Below are 16,540 nucleotides of genomic sequence, written 5' to 3'. Positions count from 1 at the left end.
CCTCATTTAGACAGGGTGACCAGAACTGACCACGGTATTCCAGGTCTGGGCATACAAAATAATATTTTCACTACATTAAAGGAGCACTCTCCCATAGTGAAAATCTTAAAGCCATCCTTGTTGGTATACTGTGTTTTTTGTTTGGTTGGAGTGCTTTTTTATTTTTTTATTTTTGTTTTAAGTGTTTCCAATCTCTCCCTAGAATTATATCTTTCTAAATTCCACCTTCCTGGAGGAAATTCAAGCAGGAGGTGGGGTGCTCCTGGCAGATCTCCAATAGAGCTTCAGAGTGTATAGGAAGTTCCCTGCACATATTATATAAATATACAATAAATGACAGACAGTAATCTTTCTTCCTTTCCTTCACAGGGTTCTACAGCATGCCTTCGTCACTCTAGATACTTGCTATTAATCTGCTTATGAGCTTCCCCAACCTACGCTTCTTTTTCCAACGCTGATCTGACCATGGCTGTCCTAAAAGTAAAATTCACAAAAACTAAGAGAGACAAATTGGCTCAGATCCTGTGGATCCTCAACTGGGTTTCTGTAGCAACTGGTGTCATTCTCTTCAGCTTGGGTCTCTTTCTGAAAATAGAGATCAAGAAGCGCAGTGAGGTAATGGCAAAAGGGGAGATTAACTCTGTCCCCAACATGCTCATCTCAGTAGGGGTCATAGCTTGCATCATCAACTTCCTTGGTGGCAAAATCTGCTATGACTGTTCGGACACCAACAAGTTCTCCCGATGGAGGCTAGTCATGCTCCCTTACATTGTGTGCACCTTCTGCTTCACCTTCTGCATCCTGGTGGGTGCTGTCATGTGCTACACCATGAGGAATGAGTTGGAGGAGTCTCTTTATCTGGGATTGAGAGATGCTATTAAATTCTACAAGGACACAGACATCCCTGGACGGTGCTTCTTAAAGAAAACCATAGACCTATTACAAATTGGCTTCCAGTGCTGTGGAAACAATGGCTTCAGAGACTGGTTTGAAATTCAGTGGATATCTGTTCGTTATCTGAATATGGCCTCCAAAGAGGTTTTGAAGTAAGTATTCATTGGTCATGATAGAAAGTTAGAGAAGGAACAAATCTTACCCCCACCCCCAAAAACCCCAGTCAAAAAGAATTTGCATTGAGCAAAAGGTAGAGGCATATTAGACAAGCAATATGCGAGGATAAGCACTGAAGGGTGGGGAAAGCAGGGCAAAGCTGGTTGTTGCACCTGCATTTGAAGATCAAACTCCAGTAGTTAGGGTTAGGACATTTTGGGAGTGAGGGAAAGAAGAATTCTTCCAAAGATCACATTGATCAATTCTGGTGGTGTGTCCCTCTCAAGGAAAGGAAGTACTTCTGTGATCAGATCAGCACAGAGATGTAACATAACACATGCAGAGTCTGCATAATGCATCTGATGGTATCAGCCAAGTAGACAATGACAGTAATAGCACTTTGTTTCGGCCACATGGTCACCCTAAGAACAAGGATGAACATAAGCTTAGTGTGGTAGCACTTAAGGGCACTATCTTGCTCACAGAGTTTTGATGGATTTATAAAGGGAGCAGAAACAAGCCCTAAGTCCCCTGGATGTCTGTCTTTGAATAAGAGCTGTAGAGTCAAATCTGGAATGATCATTCTAACAACAAAATGTGTTAACTATGTGGATGATTAAAAAGTTGCCTTTTAAAAAAAAGTTTTTGGTATATTACACAATGCACTGAAATGTTCACTCCCTCTGTCAGGTGGCAAGTCAGCTACCTGGAGCAGTCTGCTCGTGAGTTTTCTGGAAGTGAAGGAAAACCATTGATTGTGCTGCCACCACATTGTCTGGTCATCTTTAATTGCATTTTAAAAAAATTGAAAGCTCTTCCTTCACATACACGACTCCACAAATCTAAGTTCAAGGCTCATTGCGCTTCCACCCTGGAGAGTTAATGACATTGCACACGCCATATACATTACATAAAAAGATGGGGGACGGAGGGAAACTCAGGAGAAAAGTTGTATGTGTTGGTGCTAGTTTCCCATGAAAATCATGAAGAGTGAAGTGGTGCACTAAGAAGACCGCAGTAATTCTTTCTTAGATAACATAAAAAGTAACAATCAGAATGTTAAAGAAGCACCTGACAAAGTAGTGTGTGATAATTCTTGAAAAGGTTTTAAAAAATCTTCACTAAGGAGATTTGTGTAGCTGTGTAACCTCTGAGAGCTAACCACATTAATGATAATTCCAACAGGAAATGAAGTTTGAAGACATGTATCAAGACAGAAAGATCAGAGCTGCAGCTAGACACAGGAAGTTTTATCTTTTCCCCTCCCCATTTCATTTTCCAGAAATCTAGAAAGTCTGCATAAGAACCCGGAGGGGAAAATCTGCTTTTCTCGTCTTCCTGTCTTCTTACAAGTCATCAAACTGTTACTTTGGCTGCTTCCTGCTTTATTATGTATATTTAATTATTTTATATATGACTCTTCAAAGAAATAAACAAGTTATGCTTTTCACTGTATCAAGCAAATCAACATTATTTGCAGTTTTTCTTTAATACACAAGCAGCATGAAGAGAAAAATGTGTTGTGAGATACCCGCATGGTTGGTGGGGAGAGAGCAGGACTCTGATGAAAAAACTAAGAAAGGTTAGCCAAGGCTGTGCAAATGTTATTGAAACCTGCCTCATTTCAGCTTTCATATCAAGCTCAGAATGTGGGCCAGGCTTGTCAAAAGATTTGAAAACCTCTCAGGAAAACCTCAGCCCAAGATCTGAGCAAGTCTGGACTGATTGGCGGGTTGATGTCAAAGCTACTCAAAACACACAACTTTTGATCATTTCAACATGAAGCTAAGGAAAACAATACACTTCAATTGGATTGGAGTGAGTTTTTGGCTATGTTTGAACTCAAGATTCAGTGGGCATGAACCCAGGTGATGTGAAACCAAAGATCCAGTTTGTATAAAGCTTGGAAATTGAAATTGCAGTTATTACTACTAAGCATTTACATAGTGCTGGAGGTTTACCAAGGTCTTCAGAGAGCATATGTAAAGCACACACCTCCTGGGTGTGGTATTCTGTCCCATCTAGTGGCACCGAGACCACTTAGAGAGAGATTAATGAGTCTGCTCTGTAGCCTTAACTACAAGCCATATGGCTTTTAGCTCATACAGTCGAGGCTCATGCACAAAGCTCCAGAGGTCCTAGGTTAGATTTTGCCCGCCGATGACCAGGGTCTCACGGTGTTACACATAGATAAGACATCTTTCCTGCCCAGAGCTGTTTACCATGTAAATAAAATAAGGCTTAGGATAACTGCGTAGGAGAAGGAGTGTGGGGGAAGTATTGACAAGAGAGGGCAGATTGATTGAAGAGGTGTTTTAAAGCATGGTTCTACTTTGAAAAGTGATATAACTGTTATACTCAGCAGATCGGCTCTCCATAGACGCTCCCAACAATATCAGCTGACCTTTGGAGATAAAAGTAAAATGAATTGCTTTTTCATTCCTGTCAGTCCTGCAGAAAAAATGCTGTTCTGTGTCACATCTCATCAAGAAAATATTTGCTTATACGGCACCATTAATGCACATGGTGCACTGTTTAGATAAATGAAACAATGTCCCTGCTCTGTAGAGCCTCCAATCTACATTAAACCACACTAGGATAAGAAATGGTAACAAACGCTGGAAGTTGTAGAAGGGGGACAAAGGTGCTATCAACAAGATCATGTGATTGCTTTGGTTAGTTACAAGCACATCCTTGGAGTGTAAAAGTAAACAGGGTTACCTGTTTTTGTTCACCATAAAAATGCCTGCTGCAAGAACCCCTGTAATTTGATTACACTAAATTAAGGTAGTAAATTCTAATGAGCATCTCCCCACGTTGCCCAGTCTTCTTACCCATAACATTTCTGCCACTGGTACAGCAGTAGCAAATTCCAACATTAACTGTCAGAATTTGCTATTTGCCATCACTGAGGGAAATACTATGGCAATGGGGAGACACCCATAAGATTTTTGAACCTTCTGTTACAGATATTAGAAATAGAGTACCCTTCTCACCACAGCTACTTGGAGTGAGCAACAAGGAAATGAAAAAAAAAATGGCTGGGAATAAAAGAATGCTTAGGGCCCCAGAAAATGAGTGAGTTTTAACAATCACCATGTAGCTAATGGAGTCATGTCATTGACATACAGGGGCCATTATTCTGTCATTTTAGAGTTGGGGCGGGGGACATTGGGAGTATGGATCATGAGTAAAGGGGAACTACAGGCCAAGGTAGGAATTTTTTACTTCCCCATTTGATCTGCCCACCCTCTCCTTTCCCCTCCACTACAGTTTCTTTCCTGGCCTCAGTTCCGTGTCTCTTTGGTTCACCTTCCTGTTCTCCTGACAATTTGTTGTTCTGACACTTACACTAGTTATACTCTATGCACTTTCAGGCATGATGAGGTTCTTTTATCTCCGATTCATTCTGCTGCCATTAGCAGGAGTAGAATAGCTCAGAGAATCAGAGCAGCAAAATTAAGGTAGAGACTCTACAAGACAGAGGAGTTCATGCTTACCTTATTCCTGTAGCTGATAAAGCAGGTAACCTCCCTGAGATTTGGTGGTAGCTCACTGAGGGATAAAATTTTGACAGGATGTTAAACAAGTAACTTTATAGCTGTATACATGAACGTCCCCTCTCTTTATTTTGCTAGTGGTCCTGTTAGAAATCCTTATTCAGTATTTCTAACAGGACCACTAGCAAAATAAAGAGAGGGGACGTTCATGTATAGTAAATGGTCAGGGAATACATGTCATTCCAGCCATGTCAGATGGATACAATGTTCAACAGTCAATAAGCAATCTCTCATGGTTACTGTGGCTCACATTTGTTCCTGTATTGGCTGACGTTTTATAGACATTTTTGTGTTACAAAAAACACTAGAGAAGCAGAGATGCTAGCAAAACACAGCATTATAATGCTCTGTCCTGCACTAGAATTGCACCAAGAAAACCAAATTATAGTTTTTGCTTTTTTAATATTCTCAGTGCAGGTGTCTAGAAAGATTCTCCATATCATCATTGAATCCACTCCCTGCAAATGCAGGACACAGCCCCTCACCAGAGGTCATAATTAACATAGAACTGATACTACACTTGAGGAAACACTTTAGCAGAAATTTTTCCTTTCCACATTGAACAGCCTGGCATATTGGGGAAATGTATTCTCATTCTCCCTATTCCACCTTTGAAAGGTCTGCAGCTATCCACAGTTAGGACGTAGCTTCTAAACAACAGCAGCAGAAATTGCCAATGTATCGATTGCTGCTACTACCAGCTCTATAATACCTTTACTTTCCATCTTGTTGCAGCCGTCTGAAAAGTAATGTTGATGGGAAGTTCTTGGTGGATGGAGTGCCCTTCAGTTGCTGCAATCCAAATTCACCACGGCCTTGTATCCAATACCAGCTTACAAATAACACCGCTCACTATAATTATGATTTTCTGATGGAGGAGCTCAATATCTGGATGAAGGGATGCAGGCAGGCCCTGCTGGATTACTACACTGGTATCATGAGGTCAATTGGGCTTACTGTGCTCATCGTCTGGTTGTTTGAGGTAAGGATTGAGGTGGTGGTTTGTGAGAGATTCCTATATCGGAACTGGGAGGTGAACACTTCCAGGCTGCCTGACCTCTGGAAATAGGAATGGGAATGACTAGAGTGTAATGTGCAAGAGGCACATCTGCAATCATCCAGTGACTTGGTCAGCTAATGTCTCCAATACAATTCCAGAAACACTTTCTTGAGTACAGGCAGTTTTCTCAAAGTCCATAAAAGGATAAGCAAATCTCCCAGAAAATTATAACTACAAGAAATCATGTATATAGCACTGTAAATGTATAAACAGATTAAGACATTCCTTGCCCTGAAGAGTTTACAATCTGAGACAAACAGGACAAGACACTGGATAGCAGATTAGGTGAGGAAGGTGTAAGTATTACAGATGGGGAAAAAAAGAGAAAAAATGGCTTGAAAAAGTGAATTTTAAGAAGGAATCTGAGGAAAGAGAGGGAGACTAAAATAAACTGTTAATTTTATCTATGAATCAAACTTTGGATTAATATCAGTATCTCACAGTGCCCTGCTGGGGGTTATCATACAGCTAGAAAATACCATTATGGAACACATGTTCAGCTGCAGCCTCCAGATCTGCAACCAAAATAGCCATGTAGACAAACTGTTTGCATCTGCAAAAATGCATTCATGCTGTTGTGGGCTGCAGAGAAAACTGACTGAAGCTTTGATCCACATTCAAAGGAGCCCAATGGCAGAGATTAAAAAGCAGTTTTCATCCCTCTTTAACAGTACTTTGATATTTCTGATTGTAACTTTATTCTATAAGCATTAAACATTTTGTTTTAAAACATTATACAGAAACAATTTTCAGATCAGACAGATTCTTGCATCTTCACTAAAATACATTCATGCAATATGTATTTATGTTCTGGGGAAGGATCTGCCACTGAAAATTTCACTATGCATTTTAAAGGTGCCAGAAATCATCAGTACTGCTCTTCCTGCCAAACCAGCACTCATTTGCCTTTTAAACAGCCACCACCTCATTCCAATGTACCTTTGGAAACTTTGAAAAATTCAGTCTCTGGAATCCACTAGGAAAACTACCCTCCAGGTTGTCATTGATCTATGGGGGTGGGAAGCTTTTTCCCCTAAGATTAGACTTTAGCCTACACTGTAGGCTATCTCCTTTCAATTCCTACATTGAAATGTAGGTACATGACTGAATCCTGAATGATGAAAGCTCATTGAATAAAACTGGGTCTCCATGGATGCGACTGACAAAATTACCATTTACTGAGAGGAATCACAGGCCTCAAACCCAGGCCCATGGGTCTCCAGTCCACAACTGCCTCCCAGTGGCTCATAAGAGTAACTACGGAAAGATCCAGTGAAGCATTAGCTGATAGAGGGCCCTGCCCCCAAAGCTCCTGAGAGGGGGAACATCCAGCCCCCCAACTGGCTGAGGGACTCTATATAAACCAGGAAGTAACAACAGGAAGTTGTCAGGAGTGGTTCTCAACCTGCAATCTGTTTGCAGCCTAATCTTAGGATTACCACCTTTTTAATTGCTGGAAACCAGACACCTGAGGCCCCACCTCTTCCTCCTAAGGCCCACAATGGTAAATTGGTTGAGAACCACTTAACTAGAGGAATCCCTGGCTGGCTGCTACTATGGACCCCTCCTGCTTACCTGACTCCTGAGCCCTGCATTTCTGCCTGATCCCAGTTCCTGTTTCCCCACCTGCTCCTGGTTCCGGTCTTCCTATCCCAGACTCCTGTTCACTCCTAGTTCCTGCTATATTCCAGGTCCCTGCTCCCCTGCCTCCCACTAGGCGTGACTCAGCCGCAACCACTAGGTCTAACTGCCCACGCCCCACTCACTGCATTTACTTCATTTGGTCCAGGATTTCACCCCTCATGCCTAATGGTGCCAGTAAGTAATGGTAGCATTTCAGGCTGAAGTACTCAAAAGAAATTCTGTCCTATCCTTTGCTGTAGTGAGAATTCTAACTAAAGTACAGGGGTTTAATAAAACTCTCTATGGTGGTATTCTCTCTAACACTTTCAGGAGACTTGTTAGATCTATTACTGGATCTCATCAGTTCTACCCAATACTAATAATCACACTAATGTCTAAAGGACACAGCCAGTTGTCACCAGTGGAATTCAGGCTGTAATATGCACTCCATAGTTAACTATTATCCTTTTCTTACAGATCTCTGTACTTATTGGGGTCCGTTACCTGCAAACGGCAATGAAGAATGTTCTCCTATTGGGTGATCCAGAGTGTGAGTCAGATGGCTGGTTACTGGAGAACAGCTTTGTAGAAACTGCCAAATACAACTTCAGCATCATTAAGAACCTTGGCAAAGCCAATCAGATCTCTACTGTCTCAGAGACGAATGATCCCAATATGGATGTTCAAACTGCAAACTATGGTCCAGACAATGTTCCATCAAAATCCATCCCCAAAGCTAGCTAGACATGACAGATGCTTTACTGAAGACGTAAATATGGTTTGATACCTTAACTGCAATCCTGAAGTTACCAGATTTTTCACTGGTGGGGACAAAATGGGAACACTAACTGGGTAATTGGACAAATCACAGCGTGGTGGCGGCAAGTCCAAAAGCTGAGACTCCTTGGGCTGGGTATAGCTTCTGTACGCCAGAGTTCCTGTCCTTCTGGCTTCTTTACTCACTCTTGTGAAAGCCCTGCTTTTTAATACTGCATAAAATGATATGGCATGGATTAATAGAGTTTTTCCCCATCTCTCACTGCATACCCTGCCCCACATATTCCTCACGTGGTCTGAAAAACATGAAAATCAGAGCGAAGACTATATAGCAGAGGAGAGTCAGAATGGACACCTATGAAGGAGCTACTATTTCAGTCTTTCTACATTTGAATTATAAAGTTCTTTAAGAAATGACAAACTATCATCAAATGAAAGTGCTGCTACAATAAAATCCAAGTGACCCTGCTAAATTTGGACAAATTCCCAGCATATTACTGAGCTTCAAAGGAAATTTATTAGCCAACTGCAATCAAGTTGAAATGGTAGAGTAAGAAAATGCAAGTTAATTTTACATAATTTTTTTTTAAAAACCCTGAAATCTGTCTTCAACTATGACTGTTCTTTCTCACACTTTAGTCTTTCAAAAGTCAATGGAAGTTGCAAGAAGAAATCCCATTCAATGAAATTTTATACAGGAAATAAACTGGAAGCTTAATGCTAAGAATATTAAAATGTTGAAATTAGAGTTGTACCAACGAACAAAACACACTAACAGAAAGCAAACAGCACTTCTCATAAACAGATGTATTATAGAATAAGATATAATCCCTTCTTCCTGCCTCCAACCCCCCAAAAATCCCCTACTCTGTCCAAATAACTGCTACAGATTCGGGAGGTGAAATATTGGAGATTTGGGCCCAGTGAAGACAGAATGGCACTCTCTTTCCCATTCTGTCACTTTCCTAGATGACCAGCCTAGTCCTTTGAATGTTGGTGTGAGGTTCATCAATAGCATGACAATATATTGTACACATCACATACTAAGCTGATTAATATGTAGCTAAAGATACAGAACAGGCCAAATAAAACATTTTTACTTCATACTTTTTTTGTTAACTTATTTGTTGGAATTTGTCTTTGGGCACCTCATACATTTCATTTAAATAACCAAATACAATAAAGAAACAATTTTCTGTATCTCCCTGCTGCCAAAACAGAGCCATGCATCCCATTGTTATATTGTACAATAGTTACAGTGAAACAATTCCCTTGATTATCCAAACTTATTCAATGTTTCCTATAACATTAGACTAAACAAGGATGTACTGTAGATAAGATGTATCTTATGGGTAATTTAGGCTCTGAGACAGCAAGATACTTAGGCACATGTCTATGGATTTCAAATTGGACTACTCAAATGCTTTAAAGGATAGGTATGGGTTTATGTACTTTGCTGAATTGGGGCCTTAGTTAGAACCATTCTCCTTCATCAGTGAGAAACTATACATAGCCATGATTAATCCTTGACTCCAAAGATCTGAGGATCCCTAGAATAATTGTTCATAGCAATTTACATCAGTGCATCCTTTCTGAAAACATGACATTCAAGTTACAATGTCCACAGTTTGTGCTAAACTAAATGAGTGATGACTATGAAAATAAAATAATGAAAAACATTAAAATGAGCATTTGCAGTTAAAAACAAAATCTCTGGAGAAAAGGTGGCATTCAAATTCTCTGCCAGTTTTTCATTTACTGTAACAATTACTTACTTGGGATCTACATTTGAGAAATTCAAGAAATCAGCTCCGTTGGAGTGAAAATATAATTCACCTTTAGTAGGCCACCACATAATGTTTCCCAGAACTGGCAAACATTGCAGTTGATTGTCTGTGTGCCAATCCTCAGTGCAAGTGCTGAAAATTCCTTTTCTGATTAGAATGCATTGCTTAATGAGAAATGTAGAGGCATAAAACCAGATCATTTGCATCTAGACAGCATGCTGTAGCTAAATTATCTTAATTGAACAAAAACCTTATTACAATACAAACTCCGGGATGTTTGTTTAAATTGATTTGAATAAAGTTTGTTTTAAACAGATTATACTTGAACTAGTTTTTGATTCCTGGAATTTTTCAAAGTAAAACCCAACAAGCTAAAAGCATAGAAAATATTCTTTTTCTTTAGGTGCGTACTGAAACAATTTATCACTTTATAAAAGGCATCATTGTACACTGACCATTAAAATGTGTTGTGAAATTTAAATGGATCCCTGTGAAATTTGCCATTTGGTTCAGTGAAAAAATTTTAGTTTTTCCTCATTAAAACAGCTTTAACAATAGAGATATTAGTCTAGCCTTTCTGGGCAATGGCTTACTTAACTGTTACTAACTTAGGACAAACAGTGCATACCCTTGAGGATAAAGAAATTAAGATTCAGTTTGGGAAAATATAAATATTAAAAAAATATATTAAATCTGGGGGAAATAATCTAAAACACAAGGCAGGGATGGTCTCTTTTCTGTTTTTATACAGCACTGAGCACAATGGGGACCTAGACCTTTGGATGCTATCACTTGCTCAGCCCCATTGTTTTCAAATTATGTCTTCAGTAACATCTGTATAGTTCCACTGCCTTCAGTGAGTTTACACAAAAGATTGGAATAAAGTAAAGAATTTTATTGATTCAGGAGGAGGAATTGCATCCACATATCTCTCGGTTTTTGGCTCTACAAGGCTAGCAGGAGTAAAGAATCATCAAATTTTGGTTACTAAAGCCAGCAAATATATGACTCATTACATGTAAGGAGAAGATTGTTTAGCATAAAGGTACCGTTTTACATAGTCACACCACACTTTTACTTTATTCTGTCCTCTATCTACAGAGGCATAGTGTGAGCATAGTGCAAACATCCTCCAGTGAGGACACTGTGGTTTAGCCTTACACTAGCAGGATCTGCTCTGGGAGGAAAGTCTAGTTAATACTTCATGGTTTAATCCTTCATCTCTTTGATTATGACGCCAACAATGGCACCAGGTGTGAGAATGGTTTTGTGATGTGAACACCTGGGTATGGAATTGAGGATCAGTACACATTTCACAGAGATCCGTTCATGAACAGCCACGTGGCAATACGTTTGATCACTACTGGTAAAGATTGGAAAACTTCTTACTGGTCATTTATTTTATGCAAGCAGTCTAACCCCACAATTCTGGGCATCTGGGCTGCTCTTCCAACGTGGATCACATTTTGGCACTGTACTCTCTGGCCACGTCCCCTCTGCTTCTCCTTGCCATCATCCAAGTTATTCCCAAGATGTAAAACATGCATATTATTAACAAATATTCCAGAGACAATGAAATAACTACACTAGACCAAGAATACAGTAGAACCTCAGAGTTACGAACACCTTGGGAATGGAGTTTGTTTGTAACTCTGAAATGTTTCTAACTGAACAAAACGTTTTGGTTGTTGTTTCAAAAGTTTACAACTGAACATTGACTTAATACTGCTTTGAAATTTTACTATGCAGAATAAAACGTTGCTTTTAACCATCTTAATGTAAATGAAAAATACAGAAACAGTTTTGTTACTTTGTCAATTTAAAAAAAAAACAACAAACTTTCCTTTAAATGTAAACTACTTAAAAATAAACAAACAGTACTGTGTTGTATTTGACTGGGGGGGGGGGGAGGGGGTGTCTCTGCTGCTGCGTGACTATGTACTTCTGATTCCAAATGAGGTGTGTGGTGGACTGGTCAGTTTGTAACTCTGATGTTCATAACTCCGAGGTTCTACTGTATCTGACCTGTAGCTCAGCCGCCATTTAGGGTGGGTAGAATTGTGGGAGACGCTGCTTGCAAAAAGGAAATTTTCGGTAAGAAGTTTTCTGTTCTGCAGCCCAGTGTCTCCAACAGTTCTGGATGTCTGGAAAGTAGCAAGCAATGATCATATGTAGGGAGGATTATGAAATGAGTTTTGTACAAAAGTACCACCGCTTTTTTATGTATTTGTTTAAAAAGTCCATATTATTTCTGGGCCACTGACTGCAGCATCTTCCTGCCAAAGAAGTATTCTGCAGAAGATAGAAAGTCCACATTGAACTGCTTAGCTGTAGGCCAAGTGGCCACTTTGCAGATTTCCAAAGTGGATGCACTTGCATGCTCCGCCCATGAGGTTAAGGATCTTGTGGAGTTCACCTTGATCCCTTCTGAGACAGGAACGTCAGATGGTTTGTAGGCTTCCACAATACATAGTCTAATCCACCTAAATATGGGGGACTTGGAAACGCTAAGTCCCTGCCATTTTGAGTGGAAGGACACGAATAGAGAGGCTGATTTTCTAATGGTTTCTGTACTCGAGATAAATAACAGAAGAGCTTTGAAAATCTAAGAATTCTGGTGTCCTTAGCACCACCTTGTCTTCATGAAACACAAAGTAAGGATCCTACTTAGAGAAGGCTGCCAGCTCCAACACTCACATAATAGACATGACAGCTACTAAGAAACAAGTCTTAATGGATAAATAAAAGGCTGACACTGAAGTCAAAGGTTCAAAGGGATGGCCTGTCAGGTTCTCAAAATCAGCAGAAACAGTGGTCTGACCACTGGTCTCGCTAATCAAACTGCTCGACACAATCTGGCTATCTGTGGATTGTCTTCCAAGGAGCCTCAGGATCCTGCAAATAGCACACTACTAAGAGCAGATAGCTGACATGCAACTGTACTGTGCTGAAAATCTCTGTCTGTCCCTTCGTGGAGGATGTCCAGAATGGTCAGAATTCCAGGTTTTGCATTGGGGTCGTCCAGAATCTGGACTAGATAAAAAGTATGCTTTTAATGTTGATACTATCCTAGATGAAAGCAGTGTCTTAATCTCTCTGGAGGAGTTAACTGACCCAGGGAGGAGGAATAATGTTGAAGAAAGAGAATGCTGCTCCCCCTGCCCAAAAACTGAGCAGAAAACCCCCCCTAAAAGTAGAAGAGTCAGGGTGGGAGCAACAGAAACTGCCACTGTCTGCTGCTGCAAAGGCAGAGTATCTGGTGGCAAGCAGGAACAGAGGATGTGTGGCCAGAGCGTGGAGTGCCAAAACACTGATTCACCTCCATGAAGCTAGAAAGAGAAGAGCAGTCCAGGAGTCCAGAACTATGGGAGATGCTGGGCTGCAGAAATTATTCATTATTGTACAGCGGTGACACTGACAGCCCCCAGTCAGGGATTAAGATACATGTATAGCTAGGCACTGTACGTATGTATTATGAAAAGATGGACCCTGCCCTGAAGACTTTAGGATGAATCTCCAGCACTAATTTGAAAACCTAAACCACGTATTGACAAAGATATACCTTTTTAATGAACATTTTCATTACTTTGAAGATTAATTTCATGAACCTCACGATGTATTATTTGTTTTCTCTTTATTAGATTTGCTAGACAGTGAACCTGTCATATCCCACAGATCTAACCTACTGTGTTGCAACCTGCTGGCAAAGTAGTTTTGGCTCTCCCAGAGTTTTTAATATCATAACTACTTTACCAAGGAAAACAAACTAAATTAGCAGCACAGACCCTCTCCCTAATTCTCATTAATTTACAAAGACACAAAGCATTAGCAAGCCAAGCCTGTAAACCATGGCATCTGCTCAGGTACAAAAATAAATACGATTTGCAGGGGACTTATCCTATTTGTCATCAATGCTTAATCCAATCAGAATTAACAAGGACAATACATTTCTGCATTAAATACTTGAAACTTCTTGGGTTAGGAACTCAATTCTGCCTCAAAAAGACCCCAATCTGTGCCGTTCTTAATAGAGTTAAAAACAAAAGCAGTGATTTAATATTCAACTTCTGATGAAAGAATTACAGCAGTTCCCTAATAAGCTGCAAGATGATGATCTTTAGCCATTTAAAGGTTTCTGGTCATCACTGAGGATGCTGTAATAAAAATCCATCTTCAAACATGCTCTGGGTTCATAACGAAATGGAAGAAAAATACTTACATGATTAACAATTTTTTTTAAAAATGTGAATATACCTCCTGGATATAAAATACAATGTATTTAGTTGGAAAGGACATTTTTGTTGTAGTTCTTTATTAGAGGGTATGAGGAACAAAGTTTTTAACCAATTTGTTCTTTAGGATCTAGCAACATCTCTTAATTTTTTAAAATTTTAAAATTTTGTTTACTATATTATTGCCTCAAGACAAATGAAACATTCAAAGTTCAAAAGCTTGCAGCAACTTGTTACTAATACACATTTGCTTTATATAAAAATACATCCAGGGCAATGTTTTAAGTTTCACATATGAAGGTATTTTTCATCCAGTGATGGAAGATAAAAGGTAAAGGGTACTTGAGTACAGGTGGAGTCTTCAGCTGTAAGGTGGCCCTGGATCACTTAGATGGATAATCCATTATTCCAATCCACACAGGTGGACTCTTATTCCTGTGCAGACACACCCATCAGTGCAGAACCATGGCTTCTACATGGCACTGAATTAGGGAAATACATATGCCTAGGTCATTTTGATAGCTGATTAAGACATTTTAATTTCATTGTCACCACCAATGAGAAACACGACTTGCAGAAAGAACTCTGGGATAAGAACTCGCAAGACTCCTACTTCAGACATTAGTTCAAGCAGCAATTCTACAATGCATTGGGGTGAACTGTGCACGAAAACTAGACCCATTCTCACCTTATCCCAGGACTCACACAATATCAATACAGTATATTTTATGCATTTTAGAGGACAGAGACATCCTGTTCTGTAGCATTGACACAGCCCCTCAATGCTGATCCCATTATGGCTCATATTGCATCAAATGCCCAGTCAGCACCAGCTGCATCACAGCATGCCATGCAGTATCATCCACCCAAGTGCAAAGTCTGAAGCCTCCTCCTCAAATTAAGCTTGGTAGAAGCCATATTGATCACCAACCTGGTATAAAACAACACATACTGAAACCTTGAATTCTGAATCCTTGACACCCCAATCTCTTGAGAGATGCAAAATCAATGAAACTAAATACCAATCTCAGCCCTAATTCACGCCTCTTTTAACACTTTTCCATGTTGCCTCATCACTACATATACCAAGGCACTCCCAACTTAACCCCCCTTCCTCAGGGTTGTATTTCCTCACTGTGACTTTCGAAGGGATATAGCTAACCACAGAAAAGGAGTGTAGCAGCCTGCCCTGGAGGGTAATTTATATTTTCTGTATTCAAAAATTACATTTTGTATAACAGCAAAATACAGTTAAAAGAGATCAAACCGACCATGCAACACAATTAGGAGACTGAATGGAAGAATAAGACCAATACTTTCTCTGAAGAAGACTATAAATATGAACTAGGCAAATAATCAGTTAGGAGAGTTGGATGACTCATTTAGGTTTTCATCCTATACCTCAAAGAAGAGACTGTTATAATTATACTCCATAAAGTCCAGAAATCTTAAAGTCCAGAGTATAAAGTAGAGACTTCAGCCACTAAATCAAAGTGTGTGCTGGCTAAGCCCTTGTAGCTGGAATTTTACAAGCTGTATCCCAAGATACGTGAAATATGTAAGAATTTTTTATTCCGTAAGAAATGCAGCCATGCTTTTTCTAAACCAGCAGCTCTCCACCTTTAATATACTTCAGACCATTTTTGCAGAAGATTCTTACAGACCCATCTCCCTTCCAACCTCCCAGCTTGAATCTAAAAAATTTTGTAATTTTTCGACCAATCAGGAAAGATCACATAGGCCATTGTTAAATTCAAAATTATCTTCTTATGCTTCTTAATGGTGACTGATGCAAACATTAAAAGCAGTGAGAGTGGGGTGATGCTTAGCTGCTGGTAGCACGTATTGTTAAAAAGACAATTTGAGAGCTTTACTTTAATCTGAAAATTGCTACAGAAGGCTGCATCTATTCAGGTCCGGAAGAAACAGAATGCCAGTTCTCCCATTTCTCTGGCTATGTTTGTGTCTGGTGGTTTTTTTATTTTTTCTTTTTTTAAATATTTCCACTTTTCATGTGAACCTGAACATTACCCAACCAAACAAAAGACAATGACTTTAAGGATATTCAGCTACTATATATACACAGCAGACAGTATAGTAGGTTTTCTTTGATTTAGATTGTCAAGTTTCTCAGTGTCATTAAGATGAATAGCTGGTTTAAAATTAAGTTGTATAATTAAGACCTTTTCTCTGCACTGAGAGAAATACTAAAGGACTTAGCAGCTTAGATGCTAAAAAACAGGAAGAGTTTCAGAATGAAGCATTTCTCTAAACATGAAGCAAAAATTATGATGTTAGTACAACTAGCTGTTAACTAGTACTAATCAGCCATAGTGGTAACTGGTACTGTTTGCCAATTATTTACTAGCCACCTCTTCCCCTTCCATACTGGTGGCATCACTGCAAGAGAAATGTAAAATACTAAACTGCCTCCCCATAAAAGCCCAACAA

The 16,540-nt window shown here is 39.6% G+C and overlaps 1 protein-coding gene across 1 annotated transcript; it reads left to right on the top strand.

The window, feature by feature from the left end:
* Positions 1-465: 465 nt before the first annotated feature.
* LOC125638786 (photoreceptor outer segment membrane glycoprotein 2) lies at positions 466-8,037 on the top strand. The gene is made up of 3 exons (XM_048854916.2): positions 466-1,046; positions 5,346-5,592; positions 7,771-8,037. The coding sequence occupies exons 1-3, from the start codon at positions 466-468 to the stop codon at positions 8,035-8,037; spliced, it is 1,095 nt and encodes a 364-aa protein (XP_048710873.1).
* The last annotated feature ends 8,503 nt before the right edge of the window (positions 8,038-16,540 follow it).

This window comes from Caretta caretta, chromosome 6 (assembly GCF_965140235.1).
Source record: "Caretta caretta isolate rCarCar2 chromosome 6, rCarCar1.hap1, whole genome shotgun sequence".
Taxonomy (NCBI): domain Eukaryota; kingdom Metazoa; phylum Chordata; order Testudines; family Cheloniidae; genus Caretta; species Caretta caretta.
The sequence above is the reverse complement of the archived record's forward strand: the minus strand, read 5'-3'. Positions and strand labels throughout refer to the sequence as shown.